This window comes from Ornithorhynchus anatinus, chromosome 6 (genome assembly GCF_004115215.2).
Source record: "Ornithorhynchus anatinus isolate Pmale09 chromosome 6, mOrnAna1.pri.v4, whole genome shotgun sequence".
NCBI lineage: Eukaryota > Metazoa > Chordata > Mammalia > Monotremata > Ornithorhynchidae > Ornithorhynchus > Ornithorhynchus anatinus.
In genome coordinates, this window is record NC_041733.1 from 45,568,912 (window position 1) to 45,592,912 (window position 24,001).

Below are 24,001 nucleotides of genomic sequence, written 5' to 3' on the forward strand. Positions count from 1 at the left end.
CCAGTCGGTCTCCGTTTCGCCGGCGGGGACGCGGCGGCCCGGAGAGGGTGGCCGATTTCCCACGGTAACCCGGTACATCGAGGGTGGAGACGGAGTCGGAACCTTGCCCCGGGGCATCCCGCCTTACCCCTCTACCAGACTCGGTGTCCGATCCAACCGGGTCTGAACTGCCCACTCCGTAGTGATAGTCGTGGAATCTCTTTAGTGGTTCCTATCTGCCAAAGGCTGGGGTAGATTCAAGAAGCAGAGAGGCAGCGTGGCTCAGTGGAAAGAGCCCGGGCTGGGGAGGCAGGGGTCATGGGTTCGAGTGCCGCCTCTGCCACTCGGCAGCTGGGTGACCGTGGGCGAGTCACCTCGCTTCTCGGGGCCTCGGTGACCTCATCCGGAAAATGGGGATTAGGACTGTGAGCCTCACGTGGGACCACCTGATGACCCTGCATCTACCCCCCGGCGCTTAGAACAGTGCTCTGCACGTAGTAAGCGCTGAACAAAGACCAACGTTATCATTATTATTCAAGATCATCGGGCTGGACGCAGTCCCTCCTCAGTGGGCTCGCAGTCTAAGGGGGCGAGAGCACAGATTCACAATCCCCATTTTGTGGAGGAGGAAATCGAGGCCCAGAGAAGCTGCCCCGAATCGCACAGCGTACCCAGGGCAGAATCAGGATTAGAACCCAGACCTCCTGACTCCCAGTCCCCGAGCCCTTTCTCACACTGGCGCAGCAAAGCCCTCTGGGACCCAGAGCTCTAGACCGTAAGCTCGCCGCGTGCAGGGAACGGGGCTTCCCGCTCCATTATGTTCTACTCTCTCCGTGGCTCGGTGGAAAGACCCCGGGCTTGGGAGTCAGAGGTCACGGGTTCTAATCCCCGCGCCGCCGTTTGTCAGCTGTGTGACTTCGGGCAAGTCACTTAACGTCTCTGCGCCTCAGATACCTCATCTGTAAAATGGAAATTAAGACTGTGAGCCCCACGGGGGACAACCTGATCACCTTGTATCCTCCCCAGCGCTTAGAACAGTGCTTTGCACATAGTAAGCGCTTAACAAATACCGTAAGCGCTTAACAAATGCCATCGTTACTCCCCCCGACGCCTAGTACAGCGCTCCGCGCTCGGAAAGCGCTCGATATAGCGGACCGATTGCTCGAGGGAGGGGCTCGGGGGTGGGAGTTAGATACTGCTGGGTTTCACAGATCTGGGTCTCGTCCTCGGGCTTAAGCCGATGCCCCCGGGCTCGAAACCGATCTCGCCACCCACCGCCTCGGATCAGCACCGAAACATCCTTGGCAAGCGTTCCCGGGTCCCCGGTCGACCGCCTTCTCCCGCGGACGGAGCCGGCCGGTCCGTCTCGGGGAGGCGTCCGGATCCGGTGGGGGCCGAGGGGCGGGGGTCCCCCCTGTAGCTAAGACGCCCCTCCCCGACCCCCGAGAGAGGTGGATGCGGACAGTCAGGGAGGAGTCACTCGAGACCTGACGGAGGCCACGGGTTCCTCCCAGATCCGCGGGCTTTCTCTCCGAGCGTGACCATCCCATTCAAAGGTCTTTGTCTCCCAGCATTTAGTACGGCGACTGGCACATTGCGAGTCCTAAATAAATGCCATGATGACCCCCGGGACACACACAGCAAGCGGGCTTCTGTGTCCTGAACACGAAAGTCTGGAAGAGGAGGAACCCCGGCCACAGGGAGCCTGGATCTGGGCTCCCAATCACTTGTTCCCGCGTGCGACCTCACTGAGCCACGAGAATTCCATCTGGCCTACGTTTCCTCCTCATTTCCTCCCTCTGTTCCCTACGGCCCAGGCCTCAAGCGCCCACCCCCACAACCCGCCGGATCCATGGCGGCGGGAGAGACGCACGCACGCACGCGCACACGCACGTAACCCCCCAGAGGGCCGGGAATTAGAGGCGGAGGTTACTCAGTTTCTCATTCAACACCACTGCCTGATTAGCCGTGGGCCCCGGGCCCGTGGGCCGGTGCTTATTTGCGTGGCTGGGCTACTTCATCCTCTTCTCTTATCTGTCAGACGTCTAGGCTGGACTGGGGGAGCTGTCACTCATTCTTTTATTCGTCCGTTCGTTCCAGCATAGTTACTGAGCGTTCACTGTGTGCTAAGCGCTTGAGAGAGTACAATATAACAATGAGCAGACGCATTCCCTCCCCATAACGACCTCCCAGTCTAGAGGAGGAGGCGGACGTGAATATAAATAAATTACAGATACGTGCTGTGGGGCTGGGAGGGGGGAGACGAATGAAGGGAGCTAGTCAGCGCAACGCAGAAGGGGGTGGGAGAAGGGGAAACAAGGCTAATTGGGGTATTTCTTAAGCGCTTACTACGTGCAGAGCACCGTTCCAAGCGCCAGGGTAGATACCGGGTCATCAGATTGTCCCACATGGGGCTCACATTTTTTAATCCCCATTTTTACAGGTGAGGTGACTGAGGCACAGAGAAGTAAAGTGACTTGTGCCCCAGGTCACACAGCAGACAAGTGGCGGAGCTGGGATCAGATCCCACGACCTCTGACTCCCAAGCCCGGCCCCTCGAAGGCCTCTCGGAAGAGACGAGCTCTTAATAAGGCTTGGAAGCGGAGGAGAGTATCTGTCGGATTCGAGGAGGGAGAGCGTTCCGGGCCAGAGGCGGGACGTGGGTGAGGGGTCGGCAGAGAGAGAAAAGATTGAGAAGCAGTGAGAAAATTGGCACTGGAGGAGCGACGGGCTGGGTTGTAGTAGGAGAGTAGCGAGGTGAGGTAGGAGGGGACGAGGCGATCAGATGCTTTGAAGCCAACGGGGAGGGGTTTCCGTTGGACGCGGCGGTGGATGGGCAACCGCTGGAGTTTCCTGAACGTTTCTGTAGAGAAACGACCCGGGCGGGTGACACGGTAATCAAGGTGGGACGGGATGAGTGATTGTATTTACGCAATAGCAGTTGGGATGGAGCGGAAAGGGCAGATCTGCCCAATCTCGTGAAGGATTCGGTGATGTATCGAATACGGGCGTTGAAGGAGAGAAGTCAAGGATGACCCCAAGGTCCCGGGCTTGCGAGACAGGAAGGGCGGCGGTGCCGTCTACAGGGATGGGAAAGTGACGGGGAGGGCAGGATTCGGGTGGGAAGATGGAGAGTTCTGTTCTGGACACGTTAAGCTCGAGGTGGCGGGAGGACATCCAGTTAGGCGTCTTCCGCCTCTCCCACCCCGCGGAGTGAGTCCGGCCGTTCCGCCGGAGACCCCGCGGGCAGCCGGCCCCCACCAGAACCCCGGGGTCACCCGGATGGATCTCGCTGGGAGCGGAAGGGAGTGTGAGTCAGATGCCCCAAGGCAGACACGGTGAGACACGGGAGCCCGGCGGACCGTCCCCGGTCCGCTTCGAGGCTGCCTTTAAATAGCCGGGGATTTGGGGAATTCTCTCCCCAGATGAGAACGCCGGTATGGGAACGGGGGGGAAGGGGAAGAGAAGTAGCGGCCCTGTTGGCAAAGAAGCAGGAATACGACAATAATATCTTTACCGAGGACGTTCATCGTGAGTCACCTTTTCCCGCTGCCTAAGTCTCTGTCCGGAATCACCCGTAGTCGCCCTTAACAGTCACCCCGCCTCGGTGAGCTGGGAATCTTTCCCGTCTCTGAGACGCCCCAGGTCTCTTCCACAGAGAACTTTCCCGGACATCTGAGCTGGACCCTGCTTCTCTCGGTCGCCTTAGGAGACCCCCCCACCCTTCTTACGATGAGTCTGACCGGGGCCCTGAGGTCCTGCGAGGGGCAGACCCGGAGGCCCCTCCCAGCCTCAGCACTGTCGACAGACGGGACGGAGCGGGCGGAGCTGGGCCAAATCGCTTCTCTCCCCGATGGGCTCCCTTCCAGTGGCAAATCACGGAACGTCGTCCCCTGCCAGCTCCCACCCCCTCAAGTCTCCGCGCGCGGTCGGATTCTTTGTTTCACATCCTGAAGCTACCGTGGAGGGCTGGTGTGCAGCTGCAGGCCTGGCTGGGGGATTCCCCCCCACTTCCACAGTCCCCACCGATTACTGGCCTTCTCCTTCGGGGACAGGAGATGGTGGGACAGCTGGCGAGGCCAGCAAAGGGCCTTAGGGATCTCTGATCGGGAACTGGAGGGGCAGAGCCTGGCGGGGGGGGGGAGGAGGGGTTGGGGGGGGGGGGGGGTATTGTCCTTCCCCTCCCTTTGTCCCCAGGCTGGGAATGATGACGAGCGCTCCTTTTTTGGCCTTAGAAAGATGGTGGACGGAGCCTGGTGTTGGTGGCTGACGGGCCTCCGCCAGGAAGGGCTGGAGGAGGACTGGGCGGTCGAGTGGGGCCCGAGCCGGCGGCAGAGACCGAGGCAGTGACGGGGTCGCCTCCAGCCCCCAGCCCGGCCTCGCCTCCACAAGCCCCGGTGGGTCATCCCCATCACGGAGACCGCCCCGGCCCGGGATCAGTGCTCCCGGGGGGAGGAAGCCGCGCGCCGGCGGAGAGGGGCGGCCACGGCCGTAGCCCGGGCCTTGGAAGAGTAGGCAGCGGGGGGTTCCGGAGCGACGTTTTCCCCAGGAAGCCTTCCCTGACTGATCTCTCCTCTGGCCGTCTCTGACTCTGTCACTCGTCCACTTGAGTCCGTACTCCCTAAGCTTTCGGGATTCACTCCGTACCTCTAGCATTTCGGTACGTGTCTTTACCACTCAGTTGCTTTCCTGACACGTATCTGATTTTAATGGCTGTCTCTCCTGATAGACTGGAAGCTCCCCGGACGGCAGGAAAAGTCCCAAACACTCAGCAGAGCGCTCTGGACACAGGGAGGGCTCAATACGTCCCACTCTGACCTCTCTCTATGTGTATTCCTCCATCTGAGGAAACCTTTACGTCCCTGAGCGGGGGCCTGGGCCACGAGTTGACTCCGCAACGGCAGGACCCGCGCAGGAGGTAGCGGCGTCCCTGTCACCTGACCCAGGTTTTGTCCCGGAGGCACGTGACATCACAGCGACCCAGGCTCTGCTCCAGAATGCTCACGATGTCGTGACGACCCAGACCCCGTCCTGGTGCGCGCGCGCCATGTCACGATGACTTGGATTCTGTTCCGGATCGCTCGGGACGTCGCGACGACCCGGCCTCGGAGCACGTGTTACGTCCCAACCCCAACCCTAGTATCCAGCCACTTCCACCCCTGGGGCAGGATCGATGGATAAACCGTCCGGAGAAGCAACGTGGCCGTAAGGGTGGGACCCCTGGCCTGGAAGTCAGAGAAGGATCGGGGTTCTAATCCAAACGATTCCTATTTGGGGAAGGAAGAGGTCTAGGGATGGAGTTCCTGGCCCTTTTCGGGTTTGGCAGCTCACGCCTGCTGAGTTTTGAGATGTCACCGCCAGCTGGGCACTGCCTAAAGATAACGGTGATATCTGTAAAGCGCTTATTATCAGCCAAGCACTGCAGTAAGCACTGGGGGGGGGGGGGACACAAGCTGGTCAAGTGGGACACCGTCCATGCCCCACATGGGGCTCACAGTCCAAGTGCGAGGGAGCCTGGATATTGAATCCCCATTTTGTGGATGAGGAAACCGAGGCCCAGAGAATTGAAGTGACTGGCTCAAGGCCACACCGCGGGCAGGTGGCAGAGCTGGGACTAGAACCCGGGTCCTCTGACTCCTAGGCACACGCTCTTTCCACCAAGCTGCCTAGACCAGGGAGTCGTGGCCTCCGTGACCTCTCGAGGTCACGTCTAGCCTTAGGAGCTGTCATCTTGATAAGTGTGAAGCTCTCTGCGAGCCAGCGGGGCCGGAAGGGTTGCAGCATCCTGAGAAGTGTTGTTCTCACGGTATTTCCTCTCCAGCCGGAAAGCAAGATGCCTCCGCGAGACTCCCAGGGGAAACCATCCTCCTGAGATTCCCAGAAGCAGGAAGGTCAGAGAGCTCGGCTCCTCGGATAAACCTCCTAGCTTTTCACCGGACCCGAATTCCCGAGGTTCTCGGTTCTGCCCGGCCCCGCTCTTCGGCCTCTCCCCTCTTTGGCTCCGGAGCTGGGCTCTTCCCTCGGGGAATGAATGTCTGGAGGAAGGAAGTAGGCTGCCTATCCCGACTCTGCCCCTTGTCAGCTGCGTGACTGTGGGCAAGTCACTTCACTTCTCGGGGCCTCAGTTCCCTCCTCTGTAAAACGGGGGTGAAGACTGTGAGCCTCACGTGGGACGACCTCATTCCCCTGTATAATAATGCTGGTATTTGTTAAGCGCTTACTATGCACCGTTCTAAGCGCTGAGGTAGATACAGGGTAATCAAGTGGTCCCACGTGAGGCTCGCAGTTAATCCCCATTTTACAGATGAGGGAACTTGGGCCCAGAGAAGTTAAGTGACTAGCCCAGCGCTCAGAACAGTGCCCTGCACGTAGTAAGCGCTTAACAAATACCAACATTATTATTATTATTATTATTATTACTGTTGAGGTGAGCCGTGAGACCTCTGCGAAGGCTGGATTCTCATTTCCCAGGGCCGGGGGAACACGCGTACGTTGGAGAGAGGAGAGCCCCCTCCCCCCCACCACCTTCAATATCACAACCTTCAGAGCTTAAAAATCAAATAATGCTACTTACTGAGTGCTCACTGTGTGCAGGGCACTCTATTTAGCTTCCTTAGGATCTCACACCCCTAAATCGCAGAGAAAAGAGCGCTGGGCTGGAAGTCGGCATCCGGCGGAGAGGGAGCGTGGCCTGGGAGTCGGAGGACCTGGGTTCTCGTCCCCGGCTCCGCCAACTGCTTGCTGTGAGACCTTGGGCAAGTCACTGAACTTGCCTGGGTCTCAGTTTCCTCAACTGTAAAATGGGGAGCAGAAGCCCGTTTTCCCTCCTACCTAGGCCGCGAGACCCGCGCAGGGCAGGGACTGTGTCCGACCTACCCCGGCACTCGGAACAGCGTTTGACACCCGGTAGTCACTTAACAAATACCATTTAGAGAAAAAAACCACCAATAACAGGGACTCTGCCGCCGAGCTCACCGGGTGCCCCGGGGTAAGTCGCTTACCCAGTCTGGGCCTCGGAGTCCGCATCCGTAAGATGGGCATAGACCCAGGGGATAAAACCCAGCGACCGGGCAGCAGCGGGGGTCCGGAGGAAAGGACTAGACCTCACTTGCCGGGATTTTTCACCGGAGCCTCTGGCTGGCAGGCCGGGACAGGGAAGCCGACAGGATGACATAGAGCCCCCGGGGCTTCTCTTCCACCCTGACTAGGGGCAGGGGTAAATCCAGAGCCCGGGTTGTAGAGAAGCAGCACAGTCTAGTGGAAAGCGCACAGGACTGGGAGTCGGGAGGCCTGGGCGTTTTTTCCTGGCTCTGCCGCTTGCCTCCCGCGCCATCCCGGCCAAGTGACCTCTCTGAGCTTCAGGTACCCCATCCGAATCCTCAGGGGGATTCAACCCCCATTCTGCCACCCTCTCGGACCGGGGGACGGGGTCCGGGTCCGGCCCGATCGTGTCGTATCTACCCCAGCACTTAACGTCGCTTTCGGCCTACAGGAAATGCTTAACGGACACCACGCTTATCACTGTCCTGTCAGGGGCTCTTTCCCCGTAACCGTTTTTCTCTCCCAGAGCCAGGCACTGTGGCCTGCGATTCCCCGAGGAGAGGTTGGGGCTCTCTGGGTACAGGGAGACGTGAGCCAGGGGAGGTCGGGAGGGCCTCTGGGACCTAGGGAGGGTCTCAGGGAAGAATCGGGGGGCAGGGGGGCCCCGGGACAGGGCTCCAGCGGGTCGCTCCCCGGCCGGGTCGGCCCGGGACCGAGGCGGCCAGAGCCCCGGGAGTGAGGGGAGGAGACGGCCCGGCGCAGGAACTGGGGCCGAGAAGGAGGCTGGGAGCGGCCCCGCGAGGAAGCCGGCCCCCGATCGAGTTGGCAGCTCCCCCGAGAGAGGAAAAACCCGCCCCGTGACTCCGGAGGCGCTGAACCACTTGGCCGGCAGAAGGACAGGCCCCTGTGGGTCAGGAGACGTCCATTGTCCTTTCGGAGAGGAAGCCGGAACCCAAGAGAAGCAATCAGAGAGGGCGTCCCGGGCCCGGCCTCCCGGTCCTCCCCGCCAGAGCGGTGCCAGAGAGGAGGGCCAGGTGGGGTTAGCCCTTCCTGCCCGGCTAGAAGGGAAGGGCGAGGAGTCAGCCCAAGCCCTGCCGGGACAGCCCCCCCCCCCCCCCGGCCCCCGCCACCAGAAGACCGCTCTCGTCCGAAGTCGGTCCCCGTCTTAAGGGGAGGCGGGAGGCCGGAGGGGAAGACGGTGGGAGCCGGTTGTTGGACAGGAGGTGACGTGGGGGAGGGAGGAAGAAGGCGAGCGGGGGGAGGACCGGGCCCAAACTGGGAAAGGGGGTGGGGAGGGGGAGGGCCTGGGGAATGGCGGGAGAGGGGCCCAGGCTGCACATGGGAGCTGAGCCCGGTGGGAAGAACCAACCTTGAGGTCGCTGTACTACCGGGTCGTACCCTCCCGAGTGCTTGATTCAGTAATGACGTTGGTATCCGTTAAGCGCGCACTACGTGCCGAGCACCGTTCTAAGCGCTGGGGGAGATACGGGGTCATCGGGTCGTCCCGCGTGAGGCTCCCGGTCGATCCCCATTTTACAGATGAGGGAACGGAGGCCCGGAGAAGTGAAGCGACTCGCCCGCAGTCGCACGGCTCACAGGTGGCGGGGCCGGAGGTCCAACCCGTGACCCACGGCTCCGAAGCCCAGGCTCTTTCCACCGAGCCACGCTGCCTCCCCTAGCCACGCTGCTCTGCACGCAGCGCTCGGTAAAAAAAACACTGACCTTACCGATTTATCGACTGATCGGCAATCTCGGTCCAGGGGGTCCGTCGAGCCGAACAGGGTTTCAGGGTGGGTAAGGGGCCCCCAACACAGCCTGGGGGCCGTTGGCCGGAGAGAAGACAGGCCAACGGGAGAAATGATAATAATGCCGGCATCCGTTAAGCGCTCACTAGGTGCCGAGCACCGTTCTAAGCGCCGGGGGAGATACGGGGTCATCGGGTCGTCCCACGGGAGGCTCACGGTTAACCCCCATTTTACAGATGAGGGAACCGAGGCCCAGAGAAGCGAAGCGACTCGCCCACGGTCACACAGCTGCCAAGTGGCAGAGCCGGGATTCGACCCATGACCTCTGACTCCCGAGCCCGGGCTCTTGCCACTGAGCCACGCTGCTTCTCATAAACGCAGGGACGACCGGGATCTCTTGGGGGGCTAAGGACGGACCCACCTAGGAAGGAAGAGCAGTGTATGGGGAACTAGACTCGGGAGGGCCGGGGCCAGGCAGCCCTAGAATGCGCGTTCCTTGAGGGCAGGGGCTCTACTGGATTTTAATAATCATCATCATCATCATAATAATAATAATGTTGGTATTTGTTGAGCGCTTACTATGTGCACAGCACTATTCTAGGCGCCGGGGTAGACACAGGGTCATCGGGTTGTCCCCCGTGGGGCTCACGGTTAATCCCCATTTTCCAGATGAGGGAACTGAGGCACAGAGAAGTGAAGTGACTGGCCCACGGTCACACGGCTGACAAGTGGCAGGGCCGGGAGTCGAACCCATGACTCTTTTACTCGGTCAAGTCCTTAGTCCAGTGATTGGCCCGTAGTAAGCGATCAGGAAATTCCACTGACTGACGGATCGGCCTGTAGCGGTCTAAGACGTGGCCCCTGCCTTCCCACTCTACCCTCTCCCAGCGGCGCCCGGGTCGGTTCTGAAACGTCGGTCCGAGCGGGTCTTCGGGGGAGTCGATGCCCGCCGGACCGCAGGCTCGCTGTGCCCAGGGAACCCGTCTTGCCCGCTTTATAATGAAGGTATTTGTTAAGCGCTTACTAGGTGCGAAGCGCCGTTCTAAGCGCTGGGGGGATACAGGGTGATCAGGTCGCCCCACGTGGGGCTCCCAGTCTTAATCCCCATTTTCCAGATGAGGGAACCGAGGCACAGAGAAGTGAAGTGACTTGCCCAGAGTCACACAGCTGACAGGTGGCGGAGCTGACTCCCAAGACCGGGCTCTTTCCACCGGGCCGCTTGATCTTACCCTCCCAAGCACTCGGTAGGGTGCTCAGCCCACAGTAAGCGCTCAATAAATAACCACGATTCCTTCATCCGGTTCCCTGCTCTGCCCGATCCCTAAACCTCTCCTCCCCATTCAAGTCCAAGCCTCTCCCCCGGCCGCCTCACCCCTCCTTCGCTTCCTCAGGATCCCCATCTCCTTCCCTCACCCGGCAGCAGCGTCCACTGCCTGCCAAGAGAGCGGGGGGAGGGTGGGGAGGGCAGAGTCTGGGGGTGGGCAGGAGAAGGGAGGCGGGGAAGGGATGGTTTCGTTTGCAATCTGGTCAGAGAACTGCTAGGTGACATTTCAGCAACGACACACAGCGCCCGACGCCGAGAAAGCGCTTAACGGACGCAGTTAGATCACACCCTCTCCGGGCTCCACGCGAACCCGCGGGGGAAGGGGGAAGGGAATAACTCACATAGGATAATAATATCTTGGTTTTTCTATAGGGTGTTTTGACATCAGCGATTTCTTTCCATCCTCCCAACTTCCTTTTGAGGTAGGGACCGTTCTCCCCATTTTACAGATGAGGAACCTGAGGCCTGATAATAATAATGTAATAATAATGACGTTGGTATCCGTTCAGCGCTTACTAGGTGCAGAGCACCGTTCTAAGCGCCGGGGGAGATCCAGGGTCATGGGGTCGTCTCACGTGAGGCTCACGGTCTTTATCCCCGTTTTCCAGATGCGGGAACTCGGGCACAGAGAAGTGAGGTAATTTGTCCACAGTCTCCCAGCTGCCAAGCGGCAGAGCCGCCATTCGAACCCATGACCTCCGGCTCCCCAGCCCGGGCTCTTTCCACTGAGCCACGCCGCTTCCCTTCCCTCGCCTAGAGAGGTGACCGGCCCCAGACCGCTCCAGGGGCCGAGCGGGGGGCAAAACCTGGACCTCACAGCTCCTGGGCCGGGGTTCTTTCAGATCGGAGCCCCCCGCCCCACCCCCCCCCCCAGGCTCGCGGACGGAGTCGGGCCCGGGGAGCCCATCGCCACGCCGTGCGCCCCAGCGAGCCGCCGCCGCCGTGGGAGCGGCCGGCGGGTTCGCGGGGGCCCCCTCACCTCGGACGAACACGTAGACCGCGGCCCTGAGGTCGGGGTCGTCGGCGACGGCACCGTCCCGGTACGTGCAAGTGAAGTAGCCTGTGTCGTCGGCCGCCATCCCGTAGACGGTGAGTCGGCTGCAGGTGAGCCGGAGGTCGTCGGGGCACGGCCGCTCCCGCCGGCGGACCCGCCTCGGGGAGGAGTCGCCCGCCCAGGCCCAGGCCACGGGGGCCGATCCCCTGTCGGCACAAAGGTAGAGAGAGCCGGTCACTCCTGGATGGCGGGAGAAGAGGCCCGGGCGGCCATAATCCTGCCACCCCGACAAGCCCGGCGAGAGGCTCCGCTTCGGGGAGCCTCTCTACGAGACACCCAGACGCCGCTACTTTGGGGCAGCTGTTGAAGGACCCAGGAATTCAGGAGGGCCCCCTAGGCCCGGCCCCCAAACTGCCCCACCCCACATCTTTCCAAACACCACAAACCCTTCCTTTTCGCTTGGAAATGAGGCCTAGGTCCGAGCCCCAGGGGCAGAGCTTCCCTATTCCGCCTAATGATAATGTTGGTATCTGTTGAGCGCTTACTCTGTGCAGAGCACTGTTCTAGGCCCTGGGGCAGACACGGGGTCATCAGGGCGTCCCACGTGAGGCTCACAGTCAATCCCCATTTTACAGATGAGGTGAGTGAGGCCCAGAGAAGTGAAGCGACTCGCCCACGGTCCCCCAGCTGACGAGTGGCAGAGCCGGGAATCGAACCCGTGACCTCTGACTCCCAAGCCCGGGCTCTTTCCACTGAGCCGCGCTGCTTCCCCAGTAATGATAGCAGATAAAGCTGTGGATCTCGCAGGAGGAGGGCCACTGAGGGAAAAATCCACTTGATTCTGACTATAAAGATACAGACGCAAATACCTATAGATTATACGAATACATAGAGATTGTATAAATGTATAGAGGTAATGCATAAAGGTTACAGCTTGTGGTCTTGGATTAAACAATAATAATGATGATAGCAATGTGGCAACCTCTCCACGCTTCAGTTTCCCCGTCCGCAAAATGGGGATTAGATTAATTAATTAATTAATCAATGTTGGTATCTGTTACGCGCTTACTAGGGGCCGAGCACTGTTCTAAGCACTGGGGTAGACACGGGGGAATCAGGACGTCCCACGTGGGGCTGACCGTCTTAATTCCCATTTTACAGATGAGATAGCTGAGGCCCAGAGAAGTCAAGTGACTCGCCCACAGTCACACAGCTGCCGAGTGGCAGAGCTGGGATTCGAACTCATGACCCGTGCCTCCCAAGCCCGGGCTCTTTCCACTGAGCCACGCCGCTTCTCTAATAATAATAACGTCGGTAATTGTTAAGCGCTCACTATGTGCCGAGCGCTGTTCTAAGCGCTGGCGTGGACACGGGGGAATCAGCCTGTCCCACGTGGGGCTCGCGGTCTTAATCCCCATTTTACAGACGAGGGAACTGAGGCACCGAGAAGTGAAGTGACCCGCCCACAGTCACACAGCTGACGAGTGGCAGAGCCGGGGTTCGAACCCATGACCTCTGACTCCAGGGCCCGGGCTCTTTCCAGTGAGCCACGATACCTGTTCCCCCTCCCCCCTTTCGGACGTAAACCCCGTGAGGGACAGGGGCTGGGTCCAAACCGACCCCCTTGTCTCTGCCCCGGTACAACGCTCGGCACATAGTAGGTGTCGAAGACATATCCTTATCGTCATTATCGTTATTATTATTACCGTCTTCATCATACTTTGGGCACGCTGCTTCTCCTGCCCTTCCCAGGAACCTTGGCCTCACAGGGGAAGGGGGTGGAGTCGAGGGGAGGGGTCGGGGTGAAGCCGCGGCCTGCCCGTCTCTGGGGACCGGGCGGTCGCGTGAGACGGGTCACGGACCCCCGACGGCGGGCTGGGGCGTCGGGGAGGTGGTTCGGATCCCTGTCCGGCCGCCTGGGTCCGACGGGGTGAGATGGAGAGGTGGGGAGGGAGGCCGGGGAGCGCGGGCCCGAGGGGCTCGTCCTCCCAGACCACGGCGGGCAGCCGGGCCCAGCTCCGGGGCCGTCGGCGTGACATCGTCGGGGGCCCTAGACCGCTCGGCCCGGGCCCCGGCTGCCGACTTGGCGGGGGGCCCCGACCGAGCCTCAGATCGGGGCTGATCTGTCTCTCCGCCGGCCGGACCGGACGTGTCGATCGTCCCCGGGATCGACTTCTTGAAGCGTCGCTCCGCCTACGTCCTTCCTCGCCTCGAAACCCTCCCCCGGCTCCCCGTGTCTTTCTGCGTCAAAGAGAGGCAACTCACAAGGGCCCTCACCTTAATCCTCCCGCTCTCTTCACTCACAGTTCCCCGCGCCTCTCGCTTGATCCCGCCCAGCCTACCTCTCAGCTGTTCCTCTTCTCTCCCGCCTCCCTCTTCTCGCTCCTGCCGTTTTCCCAGCCTGGAACTCCCTCCCTCCCCGCATCGGGCAGACCGCGACTCTCCCCGCCGCCAAATCCTTCCTGAAAGCCCATCTCCTCCAACGGATGGTGTGGACGAGGAGAGAGGCCTAGTGAAAAAGAGAACGGGTCCGGGCTTCTAACCCTCGTTCCGATCCTAGTTCTGCCACTCGTCTGCCGGGTGACCTCGGGCACTTTCCCGTGCCTCGGTTCCCTCGCCTGCCAAGTGGCGATTCAACACCCGCGCTCCCTCCTACTTAGACCGCGAGGCCTTGTGGAACCTGAGGAACCTGCCTCTACCCCGGCACGTAGTACGGTGCTTAGAACATGGTGCTTAACCAACATCACGATCAGTACTATCGATTATGGTATTTACTAAGCGCTCACTACGGGCAGAGCACTGTTCTAAGCCTTGGGGTAGGTACAGGGTGATCAGATTGTCCCACGTGGGACGCACGTTTTTTAATCCCCATTTCTGCAGATGAGGTAACCAGAGAGGTTGAGTGACTTGCCCGAGGTCACACGGCAGACCAGCGGCAGGGCCGGGATCAGAACCCACGACCTCCGACTCCCAAGCTCGGGATCTTTCCACTAAGCTATCATTATTATTCTTTCTCTGGTCACTATCTTGACACCCTAAGCCTCATAAGCCCATAAATAACTCTAGCCCTTAGGAGCTTATTTACACCCATCCTCGGGGTAGATATGTTTGCGATTGCATTTCTTCGGTAACTTATTCTTGACCTCTCTAGCTGCACTCATTTTTCCACTGGTCCGTTAGAGCGGAAGCTCCTTATGGACTGGGAACGTGTCGCTTCTTTATTCTGCACTCCCCGAGCACCTAGGTCAGGGCGCTGCACCAAGTAGGTGATGACGACGATAACTGTGGTACTCGCCGAGGCCTTCCTACGGGCTACGCAGAAGCAGCGTGGCTCAGTGGAAAGAGCCCGGGCTCTGGAGTCTGAGGTCACGGGTTCGAATCCCGGCTCGGCCACTCGTCAGCTGTGTGACCGCGGGCGAGTCACTTCACTTCTCTGGGCCTCAGTGACCTCATCCGTAAAATGGGGATGAAGACGGCGAGCCCCACGTGGGACGACCCCATTCCCCCGTGTCTCCCCCGGCGCTTAGAACGGTGCTCTGCACATAGTAAGCGCTCAACGGATACCAACATCATTATTACTAAGCACTGGGGCAGCGAGGGGGTAATCACATCAGGTACAGTCCTCGGCCCCCCCCAGACCCGGAGGGGAGGGAGGACGGGGGTTGAATCCCGATTTTACAGATGAGGAAACGGAGGCGCAGAGAAATAAAGTGAGTCGCCCACGGCCCCGAGGCAGGTAAACGGCAGAGCCAGGAGTAGAACCCAAATCCTCCGATTCCCAGGGCCGGGTCCTTTCCGCTCGATAGATCCTACCGTCGGGATTAGCGCTGTGAGGGCAGGGAGGAGGGTGGATGGGCAGATCCGAAGCTCGAGAGCCAAGCCCACCCTTCTCGAGCCAAATGAGGCGGTGGAAAATGCGATCAGCCGTCGGAGCCTCGCTAGGGGGAAAGCAAGTCTGGAAGTACGGGGCATCTGCCCGGCAGACATCACCTAGAAGACTGCGTTTCTTAGCCCCCTTCCTCACCGCCCCCCCTCGGCCCTCGCCGCCCGCTTCGGGGTGGAGCCGGGGTCCTCCCACCCACCCAGGCCTCCAGTACCTGCACGTCACATCAAATGCGGTCCCGGCTTCGATCACCACCTGCTCCCCCGGGAGGCTCAGTTCGGGTTTCATCGGGAAGTCCTCATCCGCGAGACCTGGGAAGGCAGAAGAGAGCGCTTGGGCGCTAAGGAACGGCACCTCCATCTCATTTAGAAGACATGCGGGACCCCAGGGCTAGACCCGAAAACGGGTTCCGGGAAATCCATCGATCAATGGTACTGACTGAGCGCTTGCTGTACGCAGAGCACCGTTCTCGGGGGAGGATATCCAGTCAGCAGACGTGATCCCTGCATTCGAGACGCTTACGGTCTAAGCTGAAAAATCAATAACGATGTCGGTATCTGTTAAGCGCTCACTACGTGCCGAGCACCGTTCTAAGCCCTGGGGGAGATACGGGGTCATCGGGTCGGCCCACGGGAGGCTCACGGTTAATCCCCATTTTACGGATGAGGTCACTGAGGCCCAGAGAGGCGAAGCGACCCGCCCACGGTCACACGGCTGACGAGCGGCAGGGCCGGGAGCCGAACCCGTGACCTCTGACTCCGAAGCCCGGGCTCTTTCCACTGAGCCACGCCGCTTCCCCTAAGAAACTGAGGCGCGATTGCCGGCTGCACCTGCGCGCAATCCGCGTGTCCTTCTCTCGCCTCTCAAACCTCGGCCATGCTTCCCGGCCCGCGGCTCTGGCGGCCCGAGCTGCCCGGCGCCGTTTTAAGCATCCACAGGGCGGCCGCCAGGAGCTGCCCCACGTTTGCAAACGACAGGCTTCCCTCTAGACTGTACGTTTCTCGTGGAAAGGGAACCGGTTCTATCGGCTAGTACTCTCCCAAGCACTTAGTACAGGGGTCCGCACACGGCAAGCGCTCAGTACGTATCACCGATGGATGATGGATGGATTCCACCCACAACTTTGCCTCGGGAGCCCCCAGGTGAAGGATGAGGGTGAAGGATGGCAGGCAGGGGGTTGTCACCAACGGAGGCCTGAACTGTTGATCCTCCTGGTACCCCGAAGCCGTCCGGCCCACCCCTCCCAGTGGGCAAGGAGGCGAGAAGAAGGGAGTGGAGGCCGAGAGCCGAAACCGGGAAGGGGAAGGAGTAGGGAAGGGGGAGGGAAGCCTCGGCTACCGGGCCGACCCAGTCCCCGGCATCCTTACGGTGGCAAAGGAGGCGGAGCCGGCAGCGGCCTCTCCGACCTCACCGACCCTCGTCCGCGTCCCGCCATTCGGCCTCGGCGGGTCGGGCCGGGCCGGATCCCGACCTCGGGCCCGGAACCCCCCGCGCCTTGGAGTGACCGCCCGGAGTCACCGGTGCCCCTGGCCCGACCCCGGGCCCGACCTCCGGTCCAACCCCGGGCAACGGAGGCGGCTGCCTCGGGATTCATTCATTCATTCATTCATTCATTCGATAGCATTTATCGAGCGCTTACTATGTGCAGCGCACTGTACTAAGCGCTTGGAATGGAGAAATCGGTAACAGAGACGGTCCCCGCCCTTCGACGGGCTCACGGTCTAATCGGGGGAGACGGACGGACGAGAACAATAGCAATTCCCCGGAGAGAGCCCGGAGGGAGGGAGAGGCAGGGCGGGGGGCTCCGGAAAGAACGGAAGGTGCGACTGAGTAGAGACCCCTTCCCGTCCAAGCCACGGAATGGGCAATTCCTTGGGCCCAGTGGAGAAGGGGAAGGGCAGACGGGAAAGGAAAATCACACAGGAAGGGTTCCGGGCACCAAGGGGCAAAAGAAGCCCTGTTCCTGCCCTCCTCCTCCGATCACCAAGTGAGGGGAGGAAGGGTCATCTCTTAGGCACTTGGCCCAAGACACGGCAGGAAATTGTTCCATTTTCTTCCTGCCTGAGGCTAATACTACGTGGTACTTGTTAAGCGTTTACTATGTGACCGAGCACGGTAGTAAGCGCCGAGGTAGATAAGGAATACGATTAAAATTACGGTATAAGTATCGGCTTAGATGCAAGTCGATCGGCTTCGACACCGTCCCCGTCCCACATGGGGCTCGCGGTGAATTTCACATATTTAACCCCCATTTTGCAGGAGAGGAAACCGAGAAACCGAGTAGTTGGGTGACTTACACGCAGCAGGCCGGGGGAGGAGCGCTTGACCTCCCAACTCCCGAATGATAGGCTGCCAGGTCCCCCCCCCCCACCCCCCCGGGGTCATCCGGTCCATCCCTCCGCTCGGTCCGACCCCGTTCTGGACAGGGGAGGCTGAAAGGTCACCCGGGAAGGCCATCTCCTATCATCCCACGGAAACACGCTCTAGCTAAACCGCACGCGACGCTCCGAAGCCCAGCTCGACCTGCTTCCCGGCGGCCCAGAAGGGAGACCTCCTGCTAGCTCGGGGGGCCAGAGGGCAGAGCCACAGGCAAGGCCAGAGCGGCCCGCGGCCAGCGGGGCCGGGCCCTCCAGGCGGGGGGCACGGGCAGCCTGGGCCTGCTCTCGGGGAAGCGTGCCGGGGGGGGGGGGGGGGGAGGCCCTCGCTGATCCTCCGGGGTTGCCGGACAGCCGGCCTCTTGTGAGATTTCTCCCCGGCCCTGTGAAAATGTTTGCACAGAAGAAAGTGTTTTCCGATCCCGGTGTTTATATTCCCGAGCTACCTTTCTCTCCAGCGTTTGCTTTGGCTGACTGAGGGGAACCGGATCAAAGGGTAAACAGAGAGAAACTCCGGGGTGGTCTTTCGATCCGCACGGGGCAGTTTACGTCCCCCTACTCACACATGCACGTTCTCTCTCTTTCTCTCACACATACCTACTCATACCCACACAGGCCTAACCCCAGTGAGCCCAAGCTGAGGAAAAGGGGGCTTCCCCAGGTGCAGGGGTCAACACCTGACCCTGACCCAACCGGCTCAGATCCCTATCCTGCCATCCTGCCGCCCAGTGGGCCCGGAGCCTGTCTTTCCACGGGCCGGGGAGGGAGGGGAGCCGAACCGCCTCCATTTCCTCCAACCGGACCCACCTCCCGGAGGATACTCAGTGCGGAGACGTTGGAAGCGACAGGGGAGAGGAGGAGACTGGGATCGTGGAAGGGGGAGCGCTTTGGGACCGGGGTTGCCAGATGTCGGGCGGGGGGAGGGGGGGTCCCGTCCTGGGAGTCGGGACCTAAGGGTTTGGCAGAGAAGGGGCGAGGCACCACGTCCGTCTGCTGTCATCTGCACCTCTCGGGTCTTCATCCCCTCTCCCAGCCCCCCAGCGCCGATGTACACATCCGCAATTTATTTATTTATATCATGCCCGTCTCCCCCTCCGGACTGTAAACGCGTCGTGGGCAGGGAACGCGTCCGCTTGCGGTTCTACCGTAGCCTCCCAAGCACTTAGTACAGCGTTGCGCACACGGTAAGCGCTCCGTAGATACGACTGACTGACCGACTGACTCGCTGTGCTAGTCGCAGGGCCATGGACGGGGCCGCTGAGCTCCTCCTGAGGGTCCCGGGCCCTCAGCCCTCAAATGTCCCTCTCTGATCTTACCCAAGTCCTGTCCCGTCCTTACCTGGCCACCCGCCCCTCCTACTCCGGGGGCTGATTTCCCATGGGCTGGTAGAGACTGGAGGCCTGGAATCGGACCCCACCCTTGGAGGTCCAGCTGAATTCAGGGCCCAGCGGGAGGGTCTGTAAACCGGCCCGGCCCCCTCCCTCCCCCAGCCCCTCTGGTGTGTAGCCGTCACCTCTCTGGGCCTCTGGCTCCCTGGGGCCACGGGTGGGGCTGGGAACCCCCCCCACCGCGGCCTGCTTAACCAGACTTGGCAGCCACCGAAACAATCCCTCCCACTGCTTATCAAATCACACCCTCCAAGCCTCTGGAGTCAGAGGATGCGGGGGGCCGCTTTTTCCCAGCCAGAGATGTACACACACACGCACGCACGCTCCCCACCCCACCGCCACGCACGCCCTCCCCCTCCCCCCCACACGTTCACATGCGTGAGCACCGTGCCCCCCCCCCCCCCATATCCCTCTGGGATTCCCCGGAAGACTAGAACAAAGGCCGGCATCTCTCCCGGAGCTCCCGGCTGAAGGAGGAGCCCGTTCCAGTCTCTTCCTGCCCCTGGGCCCCTCCATAGACGAGATGGAGTCTAAAAGATAGTCTCCCAGTGGGGGGTGTCTGTTGGGGGCGGGCAGGGGAGGGGTAACTAGCCTGTGATGCCATTCCTCCCAAGGCTGTCCGGAGAAGCCCCGTTTAGGAGGAGGGCCGGGTACGCTTGGGACCGTAGCAGAAACTCCCCATCCCCGGCCGACTCGAAGCCCGCCTCGGATCCCGGGGGAGGGCTCGGTTTTTGCCAGCCCCGGGCCGGGCGGTGGGGACGGTGGCTACCGTTTTACCGCCGTCGTCGAGGCACGTTCCGGCTACTCTTCGTGGGTAGACACTCGCGTACCTTCAGATGATAAGCACTGCATTTGTTAAGCACTTACTGTGGGCTAAGCACCGGACCAGGCCCAGGTCAGACAGGTCTGGACGCAGTCCCCGTCCCATCCGGGGCTCACAGTCTGAGGGGGAGGGAGAACGGGTATTGACTCTCCATTTTACAGATGAAGAAACTAAGGTAGGTGACTTACCCAGGAGCGCCCCGCAGATAGACGGCAGTGACGGGATCAGAACCCAGGTGCCCTGACTTTCGAGCCTGTGCTCTTCCCAGTAGGCTACGCCGCTTCCTGATTCGACTGAAATATTTTAAGAAGCACCCACGCCCATACATCTATTCTCTGATTCTCGGGGAGGGGGGGACCTTGGCTTCACCGACTCTATTCTCTCCTGGTTCTCCGAAAATCTCTGGCTGCCCCTTCTCAGTCTCTTTACCCCGCATCCCACCCCCTAACTGTGGGAGTCCCACACTCTTCAGTTCCGGGTCTCCTTCCGTTCTCCTTCCGCTCCCTCGGCTTCAACTACCATCTCTCCGCGGATGATCCCCAAATCTACCTCTCCAGCCGGGACCTCTCTCCTCCTCTGAGATCTCGGATTTCTCCCTTCGGGCCGTCTTCGCTTAGAGGTCCCGCCACGCCTCCAACTAAACGTGTCCAAGATTCATTCAGTAGTATTTATTGAGCGCTTAATATGTGCAGAGCACACAGATAGAGACGGTCCCCGCCGTCTGACGGGCTCACCGTCTAATCGGGGGAGACGGACGGACGAGAACGATGGCGATAGATAGAGTCGAGGGGAAGAACATCCCGTAAAAACCGATGGCGACTAAACAGAATCAAGATGGAACTCCTCAGCCTCCCACCTGAACCCGGTTTCCCCCCCGTCTTTCCCATGCCGAAGAAGACATTCTCCCTCTCTCACAAACCCGCAACCGCGGTACTGTCCTCGAATCATCTCTTTCATTCAACCCGCGTAGTCGTTGGGTCACCAAATCCTGTCGGATCTACTTTCACCACAGCGCTAAAATCCGCCCTTTCCTCGCCATTCAAATCGCTCCCATGTTGATCCAAGCCCTCCCCGCCTCGATTCCCGCATCAGCCTCCTTGCTGACCTCCCTCCCTCCCGCCTCCCCCTCACTTCAGACCGGTTCTTCACTCTGCAGCCCGCGTCGTTTCTTCTAAAACACTGCTCAGTCTTCGCTTCCCCCTTTCTCGAAACAGTGGTTGCCCATCCATTCCCACCTCAAACAGAAGAAACAGAGTGGCTTTAAGCACTCTGGGATCTCGTATTTCCTCCCGCCTTCAGGCCATCTCTGCTCAGAGGTCCCCCGCGAGCAGCGGGGCTCGGTGGAAAGAGCCCGGGCTCGGGAGTCAGGGGTCGTGGGTTCGAATCCCGGCTCCGCCACTTGGCAGCCGTGTGACCGTGGGCAAGTCGCTTCACTTCTCTGGGCCTCAGTGACCTCATTTGGAAAATGGGGAAATAAGACTGTGAGCCTAAATCTGATTACCCTGTATCTACCCCCGTGCTTAGAACAGTGCTCTGCGCACAATAAGCGCTTAACAGATACCAGTATTGTTATTATTTAAGGCGCTCGATCACCTCGCCCCTTCCTATCTTACCTGGATTCACACCTCTAATGCCAACCTATCTGCCCTGCCTCAATCTCGTCTATCTTGTCACCGCTCCCCCGTCCAAATCTTGCCTCTGTCCCGGACCTCCCTCCCCCTTCACATCCGACAGACCGTCCCTCACCCTACCTTCAGAGCCTTATTAAAAGCATATCTCTTCCAAGAGGCCTTCTCCAACTAAGCCTTCACATCCCCTCCTCCCTCTCCCTTCTGCGTCTTCCTGGCGCTTGGATCCGTCGCCTCCGAGCACTTGAAATCCATTCCACCCTCGGGCTCGGGCGGCACTTATCTACATATCTCTAATTCATTTTAACGCCTTCCTCCCTCTCTTGTGGGCGGGGAATGTGTTATACTGTAACGGGGTAGGGTGACATCATGTGGAGGAGTGTGCCCAATCCCGAGAAGCCCGGCCCCCGGGCCCTCCACCAAAGGCCCATCCTTGAGGGAGTCTGCCCAGCCCCTTGGCCAAAGATGGCTAACTCCCGTCAAAGGCCGGGGATAAGGCCCTCCCCGGGGGACAGCGGTAGAAGCGGGACCCTAATTCCGCCCCGACTCCTGGGTGCCGAGAGGGTGGCGGCCTCAGGCCGGGATGGAGCCTGGCGAAGGAGGAGATGGGAGAAGGGAAGGTGTGCCCCAGGGAGTCACCCCGGTATCCCGGAGAGGCCCTTCGCGAGGCCATGCCAAGCCCAGCATCCTGACCCCAGAATCATTCTTTTGGAGAAGCGGCGTGGCTTAGAGGAAAGAACCTGGGCTCGGGAGTCAGAGGTCAATCAATCAGTGGTATTTTCGGAGCGCTTACTCTTACAGCTATCTACTCGTTTAGTCCGAGAAATGCATTCTTCCAGGCCTGCATAAGACCCACGGGGCCGCCGGCCCCGAGCCGAGGCGGAGACGCTCCTAGGCCACTGTGCGAGCGGCCTGGGGCTGACGTGGTTCTAGGAGTTTCAGGGTTTCCTCGGCCACACGGGAAATTCCAGGGTCCCAGCAGTTAACAGCACCCGAGCCAGACAAGAAATATCTACCGGGCAGGGGCTGTGGGGCGATGCACGGTCCGAATCCAAGCGCGAGGAACCGGGGGAGTCGCCGGGTGGTCTGGAGTGGTCCGTCCCAGGGCTTAGTAAGGGCAGGCGGCCTCCTTCTCTCAAAGAGCATAAACACCGAATTGGAAGATTGATCTTTCTGGAATTCTGCATCCCTCCCACCCCCAGCACACCTCCCAGGACGGGGGCGGCCCGCAAGAAGCAGGAGGCGGCTCTGACGGGGTACATTCTGCAGGACAGAAATCTCTCCTTGCTTGCTGAGCACTCACTGTGGGCAGAGAACTTTCCTGAGCACTTGGGCGGGGACGACAGGGTTAGCAGACGCGATCTCTGCCCTAGGATCTACTGGGCACGGCGCACTGTGCTCAAGGCTTAGGAGAGGACAACAGAGCTAGTAGACGTGATCCCTGCCCTCCGGGGAGCCGGTGGAACTCGGATTCTGGTGGAACTCATCATTTCAGCCCAGACACATCTCTGTAGAGAACAATTCTAAGTCTCTGGTATTTGTGTTCTGAGGGGTTTGTGGGTGTCAGTGATCTCCATTCATCCACTGCATCTATCTCAGTTTACCTAGCCCCACTTCACTTAAGTTCTCATTATGCGTCAAGCGCTGGCATAGATTCGGGGCCGGCTACGGGCCCAGTCCCGTACGGGCCTCACGGTCCAAGTAGGAACTACTTACCACTTACTAAAGTGGGGCGCGATAAGGAAGCCGCGTGGCTTAGCGGGCTCGGGAGTCAGAGGAGGCGGGATCTAATCCCGGTTCGGCCACTCGTCCGCCGTGGGACCTCGGGCAAGCCGCTCGAGTTCTCCGCGCTCAACTAATCCGGGAAACGGCGATTCAGACCGAGTCCTGGGGCACGTTACTTGACCTCTCTGAGCCTCCCCTCTGCCGCTCTGGAAAATAATAATGTCGGTATTTGTTAAGCGCTTACTAGGGGCCGAGCGCTGTTCTAAGCGCTGGGGGAGATACAGGGGAAGCAGGTTGTTCCACGTGGGGCTCGCACACTTTTGATCCCCATTTTCCAGATGAGGGAACCGAGGCCCCGAGAAGTGAAGTGACTCGCCCACAGCCACACGGCCGGCGGGCGGCAGAGCCGGGAGTCGAACCCGTGACCCCTGACTCCGAAGCCCAGGCTCTTCCCACTGAGCCCCGCTGCTTCTCCAATGAGGGAGAAAAGGAGGGAGAAAAGGAGCTGCTCTAACCCTAACTCGCGTTAGGGGTCACGTGAAGGGTATTGAGGATTTTTATTTTTAACGGCATTTGTTAAGTGCCGACTACGTATGAAGGTACTTGGGGTATTTACTGGGATATATACAAGTTGATCAGGTTGGACCCGGTCCCTGTCCCGCGTGGGGCTCGCAGTCTAAACTGGAGGCGGAGGATTTGATCCCCACTTCACCGACGAAGTAACTGAGGCACAGGGAAGTTATGACTTGCCCGAGGTGGCGCGGCAAGCCGTTGGCAGAGCGGAATTAGAACCCGGGTTCTCTGATCCCCAGGCCTGTGCTTTTTCCAGTAGGCCACGCTACCTCTCCCAACAACCGCTCCATCCTGGTTAAATCTGCCCCTTGCATTTGCTAAGTCCCTCTGTCCCATCCTCCCCTCCCTACATCCACTCCCTAGATCCCCGGGCTCAGGCCATCCCTGCCTCGTTCCCACTGCAATCATCAGCCTAGTGGATAGAGCCCGGGCCTGGGAGGCGGCAGGACCTGGGTTCTAATCCCGGCTCCCTGTCTTCTGCGTGGCCTTGGGGAAGTCTCGGAACTTCTCCGTGCCTCAGTCC

At 60.2% G+C, this 24,001-nt stretch overlaps 1 protein-coding gene and 1 long non-coding RNA gene across 2 annotated transcripts in view; one reads left to right on the forward strand and one right to left on the reverse strand.

Annotated features, from left to right (window-relative positions):
• The window catches only part of LOC100090796 (vascular endothelial growth factor receptor kdr-like), a 156,029-nt gene that overhangs the window by 97,376 nt on the left and 34,652 nt on the right, over positions 1–24,001 (reverse strand). The window contains exons 2-3 of the mRNA XM_029067183.2: positions 15,181–15,277; positions 11,069–11,289 (exon numbers count right to left, since the gene is read on the reverse strand). Coding sequence (XP_028923016.1) covers positions 11,069–11,289; positions 15,181–15,277 — 318 coding nt within the window. The remainder of the gene's footprint in view (positions 1–11,068; positions 11,290–15,180; positions 15,278–24,001) is intronic.
• LOC114812837 lies at positions 5,058–5,914 on the forward strand. The gene is made up of 2 exons (XR_003760458.1): positions 5,058–5,184; positions 5,801–5,914. It is a non-coding gene; the product is annotated as an uncharacterized LOC114812837 (long non-coding RNA).